The sequence below is a fragment of the Akebia trifoliata genome, chromosome 4 (genome assembly GCF_017979445.1).
Source record: "Akebia trifoliata isolate Shusen 1 chromosome 4, ASM1797944v1, whole genome shotgun sequence".
Lineage (NCBI taxonomy): Eukaryota > Viridiplantae > Streptophyta > Magnoliopsida > Ranunculales > Lardizabalaceae > Akebia > Akebia trifoliata.
The window spans coordinates 9,912,263-9,932,499 of NC_141378.1; the positions used below are offsets into that span (position 1 = coordinate 9,912,263).

Below are 20,237 nucleotides of genomic sequence, written 5' to 3' on the forward strand. Positions count from 1 at the left end.
GTATGTTATTTCTTTTTTGATTTTTTATTTTTATAAGGGTAAGGGTGAAATTTGTGAGATGAAATCCTAAAACATTTTTGGTCTTTGATTTTTTTGTAAATAGAGGTAAAAGACGAAATGTGTTTTGGGAGGGTGAATGGGAAAATGACACGTGTAAATGTGATGTGATAGGTAAAAAGTGAACATTGATTCATTTGTAAATAACACATAAAAAAAGGATAGATGCAAAAATATGAAAATAGACATGTGTAAAGATGATGCGGTAGGTTAAAAATAGACATTAGTTCATTTGTAAATAACATAAAACAATGGTAAATAGGAAAATGTGAAAAAATATTTTAAAAAGTCAAAGGGATGTTTTCATTTGATCGTGCAAGTGATCGTTCGTGAAAATAGACGAGTAAAATGCTCCCAATGGTTGAAGGAATGTTTTCTTGGACTACATTCAAGATGAATTTTTTCACGATATATTGAATCTTCATTAATAATGATGAAGCAAATGAGGCGTTAGCCCATAGTATTGATGATGCTGAAGGTGGTAACATGGTTGTTTCAGAAATCTTGGTTATTTATTTTTTATTTTTCTTTCTTTTCTTGACGAAGGATGAGTTGAAGATAAGAAATAAAAGAAATACTTTGAGAGGAAAGAAAAATAAAAGGAAAACAACAAAAACGATTCTTCTTTTAACTTTCAAGAAAGTGAGTTTAAGTGTTAGTATACAGGAATTGTGTTTTTCCTTGCATATCTTGAGGAGAAATCTATGATTAGGCTAGATGAACACTGCCACGTCTGTGAGTTTCTTTTGAGTGACTCTTTTAAGTCGGTTTAACACAACTCAAACTTAAAAAATATGAGTTGCCGTTATTTTCAGACTCGAAAATTTTCATTAGCGCTTCTAAGCCTAAAATGAATACCAGTCCGCAAAAGTTCCACACTATCATTTTCCTTTGTTATTTTTTGATGGGATCTGAAAAGTGCTTGAAGAATGATTTTTGGTTATAGAAAATGACATTTCTCATTAATTTATGAGAGAAGACCTAAGTCAAGAAGCATTTAAAAATATAGCTTCAACCATAACGTCTGAATGCACCCTTGACATTATTGGTATTCTCTAATAGAATAATGCAAAATGATCTCATTATCCCCATCTTCCACTTGAAACTAAAAGAGCTTTGATTTCTCTTTCCAAAATTACCAATCATCTTTTACACTGATTATTTATTTTTATTTTTTTTAAGCTTTATCTTCAATCTTAAGAATAATTGACTTTAACCTTCAAACCTAAAGAAAAATAAATGATTTGGAAGAGGAAGATAATAAGATTTTTTGTAAAAATGATAGGATTCGTTAAAAGTGATTAAGCCGATATTCAAAATCAAGGATTGAAGATGAGATTCAATAGATTAACATTAATTTACTATAAGGGTTGAAGAGATTGAAAATATATAACTGATTTTGGGAAAAAAGAAAAATGGCAATTTTTTTTTGGGTTAGAAAACATAAAAAATAAAATAGGATATAACACACCATAATTTTATGGGATTCGTAGGTCAAATTATCGATTACATCCTCGAGCCTAAAAGCCAATCTTACTATGCAAAGATTGTTGTTACAAGTTTCAATTTTCCTTCTTCCTTACATTTTGTTTCTTGATTATTTATAATACAAAATACTTGCTAAAATGTCAAATCTACACATAATATTTTGCATTCTTGTACTATTGAGTTTTGTTCCACATCGGACATTCATTGGCTTGTCTCTCTCTTTATAAACTTTAAGACCTCTCCACTCATTGTCAATTGATTTTGAGTTGGACTCTCAAATTTTTCATGGTGTTAGAGCGGGCATTTCTCTCTTTCGTGTCACCCAATTCATATTCCACACTCCACATGCTTTGGTCCAATCCGTCAGTTAGTACCACATCGGATTCTCAATGCCTTGTCTCTCTCCTTATAGCTCATGGGCCTCTCTATTCATTGCCAATTGGTTTGAGTTGGACCCAAAATCTAGCACATCTTAGTAATCTACACATAAAGTCAAATTTAAGAGCCAATTTACATTTTCCTTACATTCTTGTATATTGTTGTCACATATCGTGATTTATCATGTTAGCATATTCATCAATTTTCATCTTACTAATCATGTAACATCTTCCTAACAATCACAATTTCTTCTTCGCTTAACATTTTGAATGTTAAAAATACTATTAGATGATGAACTTCATCCTAAGTGTAGTATTTGGACTTGGGATTGAGGGGATTCCAGACTTATATGAACATTAATGAAAGTTGCATCATGCCTATTGCCTAGCACTTATATTATTTCAATCTGGTGAAATCTCTTATTTGGATTTAATCACTTATACTTCCCTCACAAGATCCAAATCTATTTGAATATTGGATCAAATCTAATTTGATATGATATAAAAAATACAAATAAATTGCATATCTTTAAGCAAAATAAATAATATAATTTTGATACTTTCCACTTTTATCATATCGGGGCCTATCGTATCAGAACATGCTTGATAAAAAAATCGATAGATTATTAAATCAAATACATATTGCAACTCAAATTCTCAATCTTGGACTTTGGGTTCATACAGATCCATTGATAGTCCTATTAAGTAGGTTAAATCCAAGCCTACTAAAATGCATGATTTTCAAGATTTACAAAAATATTAAATTTATACACCTTTCCAAGTAATTTTTCTAGTTGAAAAATGATAGTGGGTTTGGGTCCATATGTAGAATCTTTTTTTAACCTGAAAAAGAAGAAGATAAAAAAATAAAAGAGATGTAGGGGGGCAAGTCGGTCCAATTTAAATCCTATCTTTAAAGGCTTGAGATCAAAGCCCTAAATCTTTTTTATTTTTTTATCTTTTTCTTTTCCAGGGAGTCTATCCATAGATTTTAAATTTAAACTGGTTACTTAACATTTGTCTTCTTCTACTTTAAATCATTAAAAATAATCTAAATACCCTTTTCTTCAAATCTTATTACGGGTCATTGGACCCCTCACATAGATTATCACATTGGAGATCCAACACCACAGACATAGATTTCATGGAAAAAGGTAGGTTAAAAAAAAAAAACTTCTCTGAACTTGATTTAAGGTGTTGAAAATGGACAGCTATGAACTTTTCAATTTGAAAATTAAAATTCAAGGTAAAAATTAACTACGTTTCTTGAGGAAATCTATGATTATGCGACGTCAGTGAGTTTCTTTTGAGTCAACTTTAAAGTAAGACTCAAAAGAAAATATGAGTTGACTTTGAGTCTTCTAAAATGATCCCACCATAGTTTTAGAACACAATATAAAGATCTTTTCTCCTCTCCAACCTTAAGATTTACTATTTAACCTTTCAAAGAAACTCACAATCAAGATAGGATTTTGGAGGATCTAGAAGATGGATTTTTTATTCACAAAAGAGTTGTATATAAGTGGTTGAAATTGATGGATTGAAGATGAAATTGAATTGAAGAACTTCAGGAAGGTGGATTTGAGAGAAAAATAAAGGTTTTTAGAAGAAATTTTGGGAGAAAAATAGGGATTAGGGGAAAAAAATGCAATTCCTGATTGACTTGATGCCTCCCACTCGGTCGAGTTGATGTGGACAATTTTCAAGTTGAATCGATGAGTTTTAAAACTATGGTTCCCACCAGTCCAGAGAGCACCGCACCATCATTTTCCTTTGATACTTGTTGATGGGATCATGAAAAGGTAGGTGGAGGCTTTAAGTAAGACAATTATCAACGTATTGAGTCCCATATGTATCAAGTCAATCTGGGATCAATCCAATAAGATGAGATCAATAGATTTTTATTTTTTATCTTTTTCAAATGAAATCTCATTATTAGGATTTGTCGAGGTTAATAATGCGAAATGCACATCAACAAGCATCACTAATCTCATGGAATAATATGAAAACATGGAAAATAAGATAAGATATAACACACAATAATTATATACGATGTGTAGGTCGAATCATGGATTACATATCTGGACTTGAAAGCCAATCTTAGTATATAAAGATTGTTGTTACAAGTTTCAATTTTCCTTCTTCCTTACATTTTGTTTCTTGATTATTTATTGCACAAATACTTACTGAAATGTAAAATCCACAAATAACATTTTGCATTCTTGTATATCCTATCCTTGTGGTTGGTAGTACGATGATCCACTCGTCTCCACGGACCATAAACCATCAATGAAGTTGAGTAGACCCGAAAGTGATATCTGTGTGAAGGAGAAAAATAGCCCTTATTAAGCTATTGTTTACAAAACAATGGGTAATATTTAGACATCTCCATGAAGATTAGTTATCCATGGGTTGGGCTTCAATTGAGCGGGTTCAAATCGGAGTTGTATGAGCCCTAACCCAACCCAAAAAGATATGCATAGCTCCTTAGACCAAATCTAAACCCTAAAGGACCTAAATCAATTAAGCCCAAGTCCAGTCCTAGCATTTGGGCTTTAGAAAATATAAATTCATGCATTTTTCTTAGCTTTTTAGAGTCATTTGGTGGTACTTTTCATCAAAATAAGTGTCATTCTAAGTTGAACAACAGTTGGACATGATAATAAACTTATTATTTTATTATTTATTTTATATATATATAAGGGAAATGTTAATATTCAATATTTTATGGGGACGTTGGCATTTAAATTCGACTTAAAGAGTATATACACTTACGTTCACTACACATTTTAATAATTTAGAGACTTTGCAACACTAAGAAAATATGACTTTAAGACTTAGAAAGAATCACTTTACGACCAAAGAAAATCATTTACAAAAAATTAAGAAAATTGATAAAATCACGAAAAATACCCTTTGTGGGCCTCACACCTCCGAAATGCCTTGAAAGTACTTTCATTAATCTCAAAATGTGATTTTGAATCTAATGAAACTGAAATTAGTGAAAACAAAGAAGTTTACAAAGAATTACAAAATGACTAAAATGCCCTTTGATGTTCGAGTCTTACTTAAAAATCTTGATTCTTAGGAAAACTTGACTTTGAGACAAAAGTTAAACCTTTAACGATATTTACATCCATTGAAGAAAAATCTAGATATTTTACGTTTAGTAAGATCACCACTTTTCATATGAAATGACGATTTCAATTACGTGGAATGGCACATATACGATCACTTAAAATAACAAAATTTAAACCTTAATTTAGAATAATTAAAATATTTGATGCAAAAAATTAAAATCAAATTAAGTTCTCAAACGTAAAATTCAATTAATAAACCAATCTAACCGATCACCAATTCTAAAAATCATAAATTGTCCCATCGAACCAATCAATCTTAAAAGTTAAATCGATCATCAAAATTTATAACCAATCAATCAAGTGCAAATTTGAACCAACCCGTTTGAATAATTCTTTACTAATCATCGAAATAAAATTTAGGTCCACAAAGCCAAGAAACTAAAAGAAAATGAGATCAAACCAATCGGCATTATAAATATGATGATAGACTAACGTTTATGATCATGCCACGCGGCGTGTATATGTGTAGGATTGGAAGACATGAACTTAGCTAACCTTACTCTCCCATTTGGAGTATCCGCAGTCTGCTCACTTTCTCCAACCTTCTTCTCCCGCTCCTCCGACCAACAATTTTAGACCTGTAAGTCTCTCTCTCTCTCGCACGCACATCACACGCGCGAATCTCACACTCCATTTCCCAACTTAAAGGTTAATTATCTGTTTTTTTTTTTTTTTTTTTTTGCTGCATTATATCTCCTCTGGTTTTCAAAGCAAAATCGAGCTAAGGTTCTGCTTCATTCATTAAGATTAGGTTAAATTTCTACTTTCATAATGGATGATGATATGTTAATGTTTTCAGACCTATAATTTAAATCACTAAAACTGCCTTAATATTTATTAAATTCTGATTAGATGAGAAATATACTATTGTTTAGGAAATTTTCTGCTAAAATTGTTGAATGTCAATAATATATGTTTAAGTTTTGGGTAATTATTAATACTTTCCACTTTCATCATATCAGGGCCTATTGTATCAAAACATGTTTGATAAAAAATAGATAGTTTATTAAATCAAATCCATATCAAAACTCAAATCCTCAGTCTTGGATTTTAGGTTCATACCGATCCATCGATAGTCCTATTAAAAGTAGGTTAAATTAATCCAAGCCTAACCCTAGAGGATTGGGGTTGATTTTCGAGATTTATAAAAATATTAAATTTATGCATCTTTCGATGTTGTTTTTCTAGATGAAAAATGATACTGGGTTGGGTCCAGAAACTTTTTCTCTCTCACACATGATCGGGTGCCCCTACTAAAAACAGCATACCAATGGGATGATTGCACTAAGTGAAAAAAAGAAATAGAAAAATAACTCGACTTATTACCATATTATTTTACTTGCCATGAAGGGGTATCCACTGATAGTTAATGTGCGGTTGATACAGAGATTAATTCTCAACATAATTAATATAACTAATAAGCATAAAACATAATACTTAGTACTAAGGGAATGAAGGTTTGGGTTAGTTGGATTTCCATTCTTCCATTGATGCCTATGTACATAGGAAACTTGTATGTATTTATTAATTCACAAATCAATCAATCTTTGTATAAAACTATGTTGCTAGACTAGTTAACTATGTGCAATTTTAGGCTCTACGGCCATGTGGCACAACGGATGTAGAACATTTAACATTGAAACATTTATATACCCTCTTTTTTTAGAGTCGTGATAATCTAACTCTTCCACGTGGCATACTCAAAATACTCTCCTCACATGGCATGTGTTAGAACCATAGATTTTATGTCTCGAGATACACAATTGCATTAAATCTATGAGGATGTGCATATGTATACCCGAGGCATAAAACTATAGGAGCCATGATAATATGACTCGCCAATCGGCATACTTAAAAGACTCCATGACATGATAAGTTCGGGAACCATAGATCTGCTCTCCTCGAGATATATAACGGCACTTTCCCATAAAAAGATACAGTTTTGTATCCGGAGGAGAATATATCTACGATTCCGAACTTGTCACGTCAGGGGTGTCAATTGAATATGCATGTGGGTAAGTCAGATTATCACGATTCTTTTTTTAATATATTCTCCAGTAATAATTCACTTTGAATAGTAATTGCTATATTGCTATAGCCAAACACCACCACTAACACTTGCATGTTTTTGTTGCATTCAATTTTTTGCCTTTTGGGTTTGACGTTCAATTCCCTCGCGCGCGCTTCCTTCTGCCATTTCTTCCGATCTCTCGCTTGAGAGATTTCTTCTCACAATATCGGCATTGTAACTCTTCATTAGCTCGTTTGCAACTTCTCCGGCTGGTGTTACTTCTATCAGACATTCGATTTTCCAAAAGCCTTATGGTTTGGATTTGTGATGTGAGGCAATATTGGTTGGAGTTTAAATCTGAAGAGTACACAATACAATGCATGCGAGTACAATATGATGTCCCTGTGGCCTGGACGTAACTAAATAGGATTTAACCGATCCTTGTGATTGGTAGTGGTGAACACGATGATTCACTCATCTCTACAGATTGACCCAATTCGTTGGTATATCTACTTTAGTTAGTTTACATCCACCTGCCTAGTCCCAAAACCCATCAAGAAATATCAAAGGAAAAATGATATCTTGGAGCTTCTGTGGACTGGTGGGAGCACCTGGTCATTTTAGAGACTCAAAGTCAACTCATATTTTTCTTTTGGAAATTAAAATGCTGAAGTAACATTAAAATGTACATCAATTCTCACATTGCTGATGTGAAAGTGCACATATAACCATAGATCCTTTTTCACTGAATCATTTAATATTACTCCAACACAACTCTTTTCATTTGAGTCATTTATTTATTTTTTGATATCGTGGGTATCCCCACCCTTTTGGTGGGACTAATCCCGCGGTCACAACCACCGCCCCCTCGGAAAGTCATGCTAAACTGACTTATTAAAAAGTAACTCATTGATGTGGTAGTGTGTGCTTAATCATAGATTTTTTTTTCGAGATTCGTAAGAAAAACACAATGGTTTTGTGCACTCTGCCACGTCAGTGAGTGTCTTTGGAGTAATTTTTTAAAACAGTTGGGAATTCTTGGTTTTTTTTCTATTATTTTTTTTAAAAGAGAGGTCATATTACCACCCTAACTCTTACTAAGGGCACCCATGCAACATGTGTTCTTATTCTTCAATAATATCATACGGATTGACGATGTGACTTAAAATGGGTCGGATTTTATCTAAAATCTAAATCCAAAATTTAGCGGGTTTGGTTTCTTTAAGTATATATGAATTACAAAATGGGTTGGTAGCGTGGTCCATCATAAGTGCCATTTGAAGAAAAAAAAAAAAAAAACCATGCATGTATTACATTATTTACTCATTTTTGCTAAATCCTAGTTCATTCCTCTAACTTAAGTCCTTTTTTATCCAAACTCATTCCCCTAGCCTAAGCCTATTTCTATATGAACCCATTACTCTAACCTAATTCCAACCTCTTCCTAAACCTATGACCCAAGTCCAAATCCAAACTTTATTAAACTCACAACCTATTCTTAAATCCATTTTCATTTTAAACCCACTACCTAAGTCCAATTCATAACCCAATTTAAGTTTATTATCCATATCCAAACTCTAAAAACTCATGATCATATACATTTTCTTAAAAGTAGACACATGTCACTCTCCTATTGGTCTAATTTCAAATTTATATTATTGCCGTTATTTTTTGGGTTATTTACAAAAAAATGAAAGTCTTACCTACCACATCACCTTTACACATGTTACTCTCTTATTTATCCTTTCAAAATTATTTTTTTATATTTTCCTATTTACCATTGTTTTATGTTATTTACAAATGAACTAATGTCTATTTTTTACCTACCACATCACCTTTACACATGTTACTCTCTTATTTATCCTTTCAAAATTATTTTTTTATATTTTCCTATTTACCATTGTTTTATGATATTTACAAATGAACTAATATCTATTTTTTACCTACCACATCACCTTTACACATGTTACTTTTCCATTTATCCTTTCAAAAGTATTTTTTCATATTTTAGCATCTATCCTTACTTTATGTGTTATTTACAAATGAACCAATATTTACTTTTTACCTACCACATGACATTTACACGTGTCATTCTCCCATTCACCATCTCAAAACACATTTTATCTTTTACCTCTATTTACAAAAAATCAAAGATAAAAAATGTTTTTAAAAATAAAAAAACTAAAAAGAAATAACATACATCCTATACCACTTCTATTTATTTTTAGGATTGGACCACTTGTCCCCAAAAGTTCTCTAAAAATTCTATAAATAATTTTTTTTCTATGAGAAACTTATCCTCTCAAACTTTCCTATCTCAACCTAAAACTCTAACAAAATATTGAGTCAATATCTCTAACCCTTTCACAATCCATTATCTTGTTTAACACCTTCCCCATTTTCTAACCAAACCTCCTTAAAAAAATTGTAAATACTAAATACCAATCACATTAGCCTAAATTTTTCTAGTTCTTATTTGATTAGAGATTAAAGCACACCATGTTGCTAACTAATCCATGTAAGGTGTTTTAAACTCCTATCCTCCATTAGTTTATGGTGTTGAAACAAGGCACTTTATGATGATCACAAGTAATTATGAACTCGATAATCCAATAATCATTTTCAAATTTTAAACTTGAAAAGGCCTTTACAACTACGTGTCCCCTTGAGTGCCCCTTGCACCATTCATTACAAAGCTCTTATCAATTTACATTTCTAATTAACAAGTTTCTGAGTTTTGAGTTCTTACATTTAACTCCCTCGACCCCTTTTTATCCTCATCTATTCATTTTCTCGTCTTAAGCTGGAGAAGTTTAATTAACTATTCGATTGCAACGTTAGGATTTTCACTCTTGCTTAGTTGTTTCATTACCTCTGCTAGTGTAACTCGTTTCATCTTTATTAGATGTTCGACTTCTTTGAACAGTCAATGGTCTTGGATCCCTAGGTAATTGTACACCAGGGTTTTGAACCCATTAAATGAACAATATGACATATGGATATGTATATCCATATGACTTGGTCTTAATAAAGCCCGATCTAGCTGGTCTATATGATTAATTGTCGTGAAAATAATAATTCTTTCTTCGCCGCAGTTTGTCTATAAGCCATCAACGAAGTTTAGCATCCCCGAAGGGGTTAATTGTGTGAAGTAGACAATTAGTTGAGTAAGTAAACTTATTTTTTATTTTATACTTCCTTTGTGTTTACAAATTATACATTTAAGAATTGTGACAATATGACACCCCCCTTATCCGACACATGCCCTCATCACAGAACAATATATCATTTCCCTCGGGATACGTAAGAAAATATTTATGATTATGTGTATCTCGAGGCAAATGATATATGGTTTTGTGATGGGGACGTGTGTCAGAGGGGGTGTTAGATAGTCATTACACTACATAATTTTTTTTAATAGTTGAATCTATATTTTTAAATGCTTCTTGACTTAGGTCTTCTCTCATAAATTAATGAGAAATGTCATTTTCTATAACCAAAAATCGTTCTTCAAGCACTTTTTGGATCCCATAAGGAAAATGATAGCGTAGAACTTATGCGGACTAATATTCATTTTAGGTTAGAAGCGCTTCTAATTGTCTACTTACTCAACTAATTGTCTTTCCTTCACACAATTAACCCCTTCGTGGATGCTAAACTTCGTTGATGGCTTATAGACAAACTGCGACGAAGAAAGAATTATTATTTTTACGACAATTAATCATATAAACCAGTTAGATCGGGCTTTATTAAGACCAAGTCGTATGGATATACATATCCATATGTCATAAACCTAGTGTACAATTACCTAGGGATCCAAGACCATCGACTGTTCAAAGAAGTCAAACATCTAATACAGATGAAACAAATTCCACTTGCAGAGGTAACGGAACAACTAAGCAAGAGTGAAAATCCTAACGTTGCATTCGAAGAGTTAATTAAACTTCTCCAACCTAAGATGGGAAAATGAAGAGAGGAATATAAAAAGGGGCCGAGGGAGTTAAATGTAAGAACTCAAAACTCAAAAATTGTTAATTGGAAATGTAAATTGATAAGAGCTTTGTAATAAGTGGTGTAAGGAGCACTCAAGGGGAGGCGTAGTTGTAAGGGTTTTTTCAAGTTTAAAATTTGAAAATGTCTATTGGATTATCGAGTTCATAACTACTTGTGATCATCATAAAGTGCCTTGTTTCAACACCATAAACTGATGGAGGATAAGAGTTTAAAACACCTTAGATTGTTACATGGATTGGTTAGCAGTATGGTGTGCTTTAATCTCTAATCAAATAAGAACCAGAAAAATTTAGACTAATGTGATTGGTATTTAGTATTTACCATTTTTCTAAGGAAGTTTGGTTAGAAAATGGGAAAGGTGTTAGATAAGGTAATGGATTGAGAGAGGGTTAGCGATATTGACTCAATACTTTGTTAGAGTTTTAGGTTGAGATAAGAAAGTTTGAGAGGATAAGTTTCTTATAGAAAAAAAAATTATTTATATAATTTTTAGAGAACTTTTGCGGATAAGTGGTTCAATCCTAAAAATAAATAGAAGTGATATAGGATGTATGTTATTTCTTTTTGGATTTTTTATTTTTATAAGGGTAATGGTGAAATTTGTGATATGAAACTCTAAAAATATTTTTGGTCTTTGATTTTTTTTGTAAATAGTGATAAAAGGTAAAATGTGTTTTTGAATGGTGAATGAAAGAATGACACGTGTAAATGTGATATGGTAGGTAAAAAGTAACATTGATTCATTTGTAAATAACACATAAAGTAATGATATATACAAAAATATGAAAAAAATACTTTTGGAAGGATAAATGGGAGAATGACATGTGTAAAGGTAATGTGGTAGGTAAAAAATAGGCATTAGTTCATTTGTAAATAACATAAAACTATTAAATAGGAAAATGTGAAAAAATATTTTTATATCTTAGTCTTACATGGATCTAATAGAGGGGGACATTTTGAACTCAATCATATCTTTAAAGGCCCTAAATCTTTTTTATTTTTTTATCTTCTTCTTTTTCAGGGAGTCTATCCATAGATTTTACATTTAAATTGGTGACTTAACATTTGTCTTCTTCTACTTGAAATCATTAAAAGTTATCCAAATACCCTTTTCTTCAAAGGTGTGGAGATCCAACACCACAGACATAGATTTCATGGAAAAAGGTAGGTTAAAAAATAAAAAAACATTTTCTGAACTTGATCTAAGGTGTTGAAAATGGACGGCAACAAACTTTTCAATTTGAAAATTAAAATTCAAGGGTGAAAATTAACTATGTTTCTCGAGGAAAAATCTATGATTATGTGACGTCAGTGAGCTTCTTTTGAGTCACCTTTTAAGCAAGACTCAAAAGAAAATATGAGTTGACTTTGAATCTTCTAAAATGACCCCACCATAGTTTTAGAACACAATATAAAGATCTTTTCTCCTCTCTAACCTTAAGATTTACTATTGTAACTTTTCAAATAAACTCCCAATCAAGATAGGATTTTGGAGGATCTAGAAGATGGATTTTTAGTACACAAAAGAGTTGTATATAAGTGGTTGAAATTGATGGATTGAAGATGAAATTGAATTGAATCAAAGAACTTCAAGATGGTGGATTTGAGATAAAAATAAAGGTTTTTAGAAGAAATTTTGGGAGAAAAATAGGGATTAGGGGAAAAAATGCAATTTCCTAATTGACTTGATGCCTCCCATTCGGTTGAGTTGACATGGCCAATTTTCAAGTTGAATCAATGAGTTTTAAAACTATGGTTCCCACCAGTCCACCGAGCACCGCGTCATCATTTTCCTTTGATACTTGTTGATGGGATCATGAAAAGGTAGGTGGAGGCTTTAAATAAGACAATTATCAACGTATTGAGTCCCATATGTATCAAGTCAATCTGGGATCAATCCGATAAGATGAGATCAATGGATTTTTTTATTTTTTTATTTTTCAAATGAAATCTCATTATTAGGATTTGTCAAGGTTAATAATGCGAAATGCACCTCAACAAGCATCACTAATCTCATGGAATAATATAAAAACATGGAAAATAAGATAAGATATAACGCACCATAATTTTATAGGATGTGTAGGTGGAATCATGGGTTACATATCTAGACTTGAAAGCCAATCTTAGCATATAAAGATTGTTATAACAAGTTTCAATTTTCCTTCTTCGTTACATTTTGTTTCTTGATTATTTACTGCACAAATACTTACTGAAATGTAAAATCTACAAATAACATTTTGCATGCTTGTACATCCTATCCTTGTGATTGGTAGTGAAACAATGAACCACTCAGCTCCGCATCTCGACCATAAACCATAAATGAAGTTGAGTAGTCCCGAAAGTGATATCTGTGTGAAGGAGAAAAATAGCCCTTATTAAGCTACAGAAGATGGTATATTGTGTATTGTTTACAATAACATGGGTAATATTAGTTGGGTTGATTTAGACATCTCCATGAAGATTAGTTATCCATGGGTTGGGCTTCAATTGGGCGGGTTCAAATCGGAGTTGTATGAGCCCTAACCCAACCCTAAAGATATGCGTAGCTCCTTTGACCAAATCTAAACCCAATAGGACCTAAATCAATTAAGCCCAAGTCCAGTCCTAGCATTCGGGCTCTACAAAATATAAATTCATGCATTTTTCTTAGCTTTTTAGTCATTTGGTCCAGTCTTAGCATTCGGGCTCTACAAAATATAAATTTATGCATTTTTCTTAGCTTTTTAGTCATTTGGTAGTACTTTTCATCAAAATAAGTGTTACTCTAAGTTGAACAACAGTTAGATAGATAATAAACTTATTGTTTTATTATTTATTATATATATATATATATGGAAAATGTTAATATTCAATACTTTATAGTATTTAAATTCGACTTAAAGAGTATATACACTTACGTTCACTACATATTTTGATAATTCAGAAACTTCGCAACACTAAGAAAATATGACTTTAAGACTTAGAAAGAATCACTTTACGATCAAAGAAAATCGTTCATAAAAAATTGATAAAATCACAAAAATTACCCTTTGTGGCCCTCACACTTCTGAAATACCTTAAAAGTACTTTCATTAATCTCGGAATTTGATTTTGAATCTAATAAAACTGAAATCAGTGAAAACAAATAAGTTTACGAAAAATTATAAAATGACTAAAATATCCTTCAATGTTTGAGTTTTACTTAAAAATCTCAATTTTTAGGAAAACTTGACTTTGAGATAAAAATTAAACCTCCGACAATATTTATGCCTATTGAGGAAAAATCTAGATATTTTATGTTTAGTAAGATCATCAATTTTCACCTGAAATGACAATTTCAATTATGTGGAATAACACGTATACGATCACCAAAAATAACAAAATTTAAACCTTAATCTAGAATAATTAAAATCAATTAAAATATTTGATGCAAAAATTAAAATCAAATTAAGTTCTGAAACGTAAAATTCAATTAATAAGCCAATCTAACTGATCACCAATTCTAAAAATCATAAATTGTCCCATCGAACCAATCAATCTTAAAAATTAAGTCGATCATCAAAATTTATAACCAATCAATCAAGTGCAAATTTGAACCAATCCGTTTCAATAATTCTTTACTAATCATCGAACCAAAATTTAGGCCCACAAAGCCAAGAAACTAGAAGAAAATGAGATCAAACCAATCGACATGATAAATATGATAATAGATTAACGTTTATGATCATGCCACGCGGTGTATTTATGTGTAGGATTGGAAGACGTGAACTTAGCTTACCTTACCCCCCATTTGGAGTATCCGCAGTCCGCTCTCTTTCTCCAACCTTCTTCTCCCGCTCCTCCGACCAACAATTTTAGACCTGTAAGTCTCTCTCCCTCTCTCTCTCTCTCTCTCTCTCTCTCACACACACACACGCACGCACATCGCACGCGCGAATCTCACACTCCATTTCCCTACTTAAAGGTTAATTATCTGTTTTTTTTTTTTTTTTTGCTGCATTATATCTCCTCTGGTTTTCAAAGCAAAATCGAGCTAAGGTTCTGCTTCATTCATTAAGATTAGGTTAAATTTCTACTTTCGTAATGGATGATGATATGTTAATGTTTTCAGACCTATAATTTAAATCACTAAAACGGCCTTAATATTTATTAAATTCTTATTAGATGAGAAATATACTATTGTTTAGGAAATTTTCTGCTAAAATTGTTGAATGTCAATAATATCTGTTTAATTTTTGGGTAATTATTAATGGCGGATTACTTTGAAGAGAGGATACTTGTTGCGGCTTTTTTTTTTTAATATTAACTTTGGTACCCTTTTTTTGGATCCTAATTTGAGATTTGATACCAAATTATATGAACTCAACCAATACACCAAACATACGTAGAAAAGTTAAGCCCATATCTTTTATAGGGTTGTAACCATCATTCTGATTCAAAATCCTAATTAGTAGTCACTTTTTCAAAGATAGGTTTGTAAGAAGGCAATCATTCAATCCTTGTTCTTTCATGTTTGTATTCCTTTCTTCTTCCTTAAAATTTCACCTAGCAAAGGCCATGAGCCTAAAATCAGATAACTTATAGTCTATCTCACCATAAACCTTAGGTCTTATTCCCTATTTTTTAGCCCTGTAAAACCCTAGAATCCAACAACCTTATTAGGCCTTCTATCGAATGATTAAATCTCTAAATCTTTATTTCATCCTACTTAGAGCTTAAACCATGATCCCACATCAATTGTCCATCTCTTAAGCGAGACCCATTGAATGGTGGTCTCGACGCCACTGCGTGCGTGTATGGTTTCACAATGGAAAGAGTAAGATCTCTCTAGTAAAGGGAACTATTGACCGCTCTATATGGGGTTGAACTATTGAAGAGAAAAATGGGGGTTTTGTATTCAATCTCTCTGGCAAATTGAATCATATTCATTTTTTCTTCTTTTTTTTTTTTTTTTTTTTTTAAATACCTAGGATCCTAGCCTGTATGAGACTGTACAACCCTTTATATGTATGGGTGTATGTAGGTCCTAGTTTTGCCTGGAACAGATATTGTAATCTTCTTTTTAGGTTTTTTATGGGTACTAGAATTATTTTAGGTTTCACCAGTGTTGCCTTGTATTGCAATAATCACCATTATCTCTTTACAACCCTTGTTTCACTAATATCTTTTTTTTCTTGAGTGAAAAAACGTTCATTTGTCTTACCGTAGAAGGGGGCCATAAGAATAAGATTGATAACAGAATCAGCTGCCAATAGAAAGAGAGAGGGGCCAATGAGGTAGGTGGAGTGTGAACTCAGTAAGAAAGCTAGGCTCCCAATACTTCAAGGGTGTGGTCTAGGGAAAAGGATCAAATCTTGAACCTCAAGTGGAATGGCACTTGTAAGAGGAGCTTCCGGGCACTAAGTCTGTGAGTGTGTGTGGTGCCCATAAAATGCATAAGATCTAATGGTGAGTTAGATATTATTTGTTTCAGTGGTTAGTAGAAATGCACTACCTTGGCTACTTTTATGTTGTGTGAGCCACGAGCTTGCGATGATTAGCATATGACAGGAATAGGTGCCTTTACGTGAAGAATGATATGCATGGATCCGTCACTGTGATGCATTAGTTTTTGCTTTTTTAGTCTCTGAAGATGACGCACAATGGGGTTCATTTCTTTCAGCACCTAGAACTATTAGAAAGTATTCCATTCTCATTAGGTGTCAATTTGAGACATAAGAGCAGAACAATTGGATCCTGGGTATGTCATTTATCTTAGGGGCATGGTTGGTAACAAATATATTGGTTTTCGTTCCGAAATCTTATCTACATTAGAGAAAGCCAAGTCATTCTTTGAGTTCATTAGTATGTATGGGCTGGCATTTGAGAGAAGTGCTCATCGGGTTCCTCAAGTTCATTACAGTGGCAAATTTAGCTTAGTTACCAAGCACACTATTCAGATATAAAACTTATATTGGAAGTATATGTACCTTTGGTTTTGCTCTGGTCTAGAATGATCAGATATTACTTTTTATTGCGTCTTTCATTTGATTCTCTTCTTTGACAAAGCCCAACTTTCAGATATTCTTCGAGATGTCTGTGTCCGGATTGACTTGTAATCCCTCAAGAACTTCTTTTTGTATCATACCAACTCAAGGCTCTCATGCAATATGTGGTAGAGTTTCAGCTTTCCCCTACGGTGGGAAATTCAGAGAGAATAAGGAACTTCTCCGCATGGACAGGTGTAGCTTCTTTAACTTCTTGTACCATCATTTCTTCATCATTTACTGCTTATAAACAGTACCACTGATTACAATTTTCTCATTAATGTTATTGTCATCCTTTTCAGAATTTATTGGATTGGCACCAAATGGAGATATATGGTTCAACAGAGTAACAAGATCAGGAGTGCAATTGATGCTTCATTTGGTGATATGGCCGATGACTCAACTGGTAATAATTTCCTTTATATTAATCTTTTTCACAGTATAAAGTGGAATCGTAGAATATGATTCATATATTGCTGACCCCAACCAAATAGTTTTCAAATTTACCATATGGTAGTTCTGGTCTATATATTTGGCAATTTTATCAAATTCTTCTTGCACATATTTTACCAAATCAATCTGAAGACACAAGTTATAGAAGCCAATTGTTCCCCTTCTCTACTTATGCCCGGCATACTCCATTTTGCGTAGATAGAAGCAGTGATAGAAAACCCATTTGTGGTATCCCATAATTTCTTTAGAAGGGAACGCAATCATGGTTTCAAAACTCAGTTTGATGTCTTGTCTGATACAGATAAACCATTTAACTTGGTTTACAATTATTTATTAATATATATTGATATAAAAATAATTATAATTTTTTTTATAAATAAGATAGATTTGAAGATGTTTTATTATACAATCATATTTTATTTATATAATAAATGTGTAAATTCTAAAAAAAATATTAATTATTTTCATTAAAATATCATAATTTCAGTTGACTTGGACGAGTTTTATTGACTTGACCGAGATTTTCAAAATATCGTCCGAGTCATCTCGTTTGTGTTGTGAAATTTTGCACATGTGAGACAAAACGTTGGATTTTGGGTTGATTCTGCTGCTTCTGGCTAGGAATAAATCCTCTCTGCTCCGATTCAGGTTCTCCCTTGTCTATCCGTCTTGTTCATGGATGATACTGAGATGACTTGGGCCAGTCATCTTGGTCTTGGACGAGATTTAAAACTATGAACGGAATGGCTTCATCTCACCCAAACTGCCTTGCAACTATATGGGATTTTAAGAACACAATTGTTTGTCTTGGCACATTATATAATCTTCAGTTCAAGGCTTTTCTGATGCATCTTCATAAGTGCAGCTATCTTTCCTAGAATCAACATAAGAGATCCATACAAAAGGCTTGGAATCAGCAGTGAGGCTTCTGAAGATGAAATCCAAGCAGCAAGAAACTTTCTAATAAACAAATACTCCGGACACAAGCCCAGTGTTGATGCAATTGAATCAGCCCACGACAAGATAATCATGCAGAAGTTTCATGAAAGGAGGAGACCAAAACTCAACATCAAGAAAAAAGTGAGGGACATTACTCAATCACGAGTTGTGCTGGCCGTCACGAGTAGGTTTCAAACTCCTGCTACCAATTTCATTATAAAGACGGCCATTGCATTCGGAATTCTTGGTGTGCTCACCGTTCTTTTTCCAACTGAAGAAGGACCAACACTTCAGGTCGCCATATCCCTTATGGTGACCTTATATTTCATATATGATCGGCTTAAGAGTCGAATCCGAGCTCTACTATACGGGTATGCTTACTAACTACTATTTCATTAAAAGACTGAAATTTAGCAATCCCAATATATTATTGCTTCTTAGAGCAACTCCAACAGCGATATCCATAAATACTAGCCATAGTGATTATTACTAAAGCGATGCAGAGCCCGATTCCAAGTGCCCGATTCCAAGTGTGTTGGAGTTGCTCTTAGAACTTTGTTTCTGTTTCTTGACAATGTAGGGTTTTTGTTCAGGGTTGGCGCTTTCGCTGTCTCTTGGCTGTTGGGGACCTTTCTGATGGTTTCTGTGATTCCACCCATACTTCGTGGTCCTAGGAGTTTGGAAGTGACAACTGCTCTTTTATCATATGTGCTTCTTTGGGTTTCTTCTACTTATCTGAAATAATTATGATTCTCATGCTATTTTGGTTACCCAATTTTCGTAAAGAGCATGGGACTAAAGCAATGTTATTTCATGTTTGTTCTGGTATCATGAATTCTCTTAGTCATGTTATGTTTTTTTTCTAGGATCTATGTAGTGATAGGCAAAATGTTGGATGGGTTTGGAAACAAGAAGGGGAGATTATGAGGGAAGAAATAGATTTTGGTTTGTTTAAAGAAGAATGTTTGTGGTTGTTTGTAGTGGTGATGAGAAATATAAGCTGGAAATTCTCGTGCCTTTTTTCTTGGGATATTACAACAAGGTTTTAAAACTCATTTTGATGTCTCATCTGGGACGAGATCTTTTTTTTTTTTTTTTTTAAAAGGCTTATAATTAGAACAAACCATGCCTTTGGGAGGACTTGTCAACTCGTCTTGTTGGTGGATGACACCAAGACAACTTGGACGAGATTTAAAACCACAATTACAGCATATGTTTCAATTCTCCATGATTAAGGAAACGGTTTTTTGTTCTTTTGGCAAGAGCAGTATATGTGGGTATGATTGCATATTTTCTTAGAAAATTATTTTCTTCTAGAAATGATATTTCTATCTAGACAGGTTAAATATTCTTTGATCCAATCCCCGTGAAAATGATTTTCCTGATGGGGCAGAAAAATCCTAGTGGTATTCTCAAAATAACCTCCAAAACTAAATGAACAATTATCTTTTTGACATTTTCATTTGGTGCAATGTGAATATATATATATATATATATATATATATATATATATAGATATATTTGGCCTTTTTGATGCAATGTTGACTATTTTTTTTTTTTTTGGCTTTGTCGGGTCACACGTACCAATCACCCTAACCCGTGTTTAACATTTAAATTAGTCACTTTTAAGTGGAGGGGCATAAAGGATGCAAAGGGCGTGACTTGGGGAGCACACCCAGACACCCATACCATCTCAGCTACCCACTGATGGTCAATGTTGAATACATTTTCTAAGAAAATCTATTAATTCAAA

General features: G+C 32.7%; 1 protein-coding gene across 1 annotated transcript; it reads left to right on the top strand.

Moving 5' to 3' along the window:
- Positions 1–5,571: 5,571 nt before the first annotated feature.
- Positions 5,572–19,503, top strand: LOC147403660 (DnaJ (DUF3353)). The gene is made up of 5 exons (XM_086439327.1): positions 5,572–5,642; positions 17,127–17,287; positions 17,395–17,498; positions 18,411–18,855; positions 19,078–19,503. Exons 2-5 carry the CDS (start codon positions 17,139–17,141, stop codon positions 19,226–19,228), a joined length of 849 nt encoding a protein of 282 aa, XP_086295453.1. The 5' UTR covers positions 5,572–5,642; positions 17,127–17,138; the 3' UTR covers positions 19,229–19,503.
- Positions 19,504–20,237: the final 734 nt, after the last annotated feature.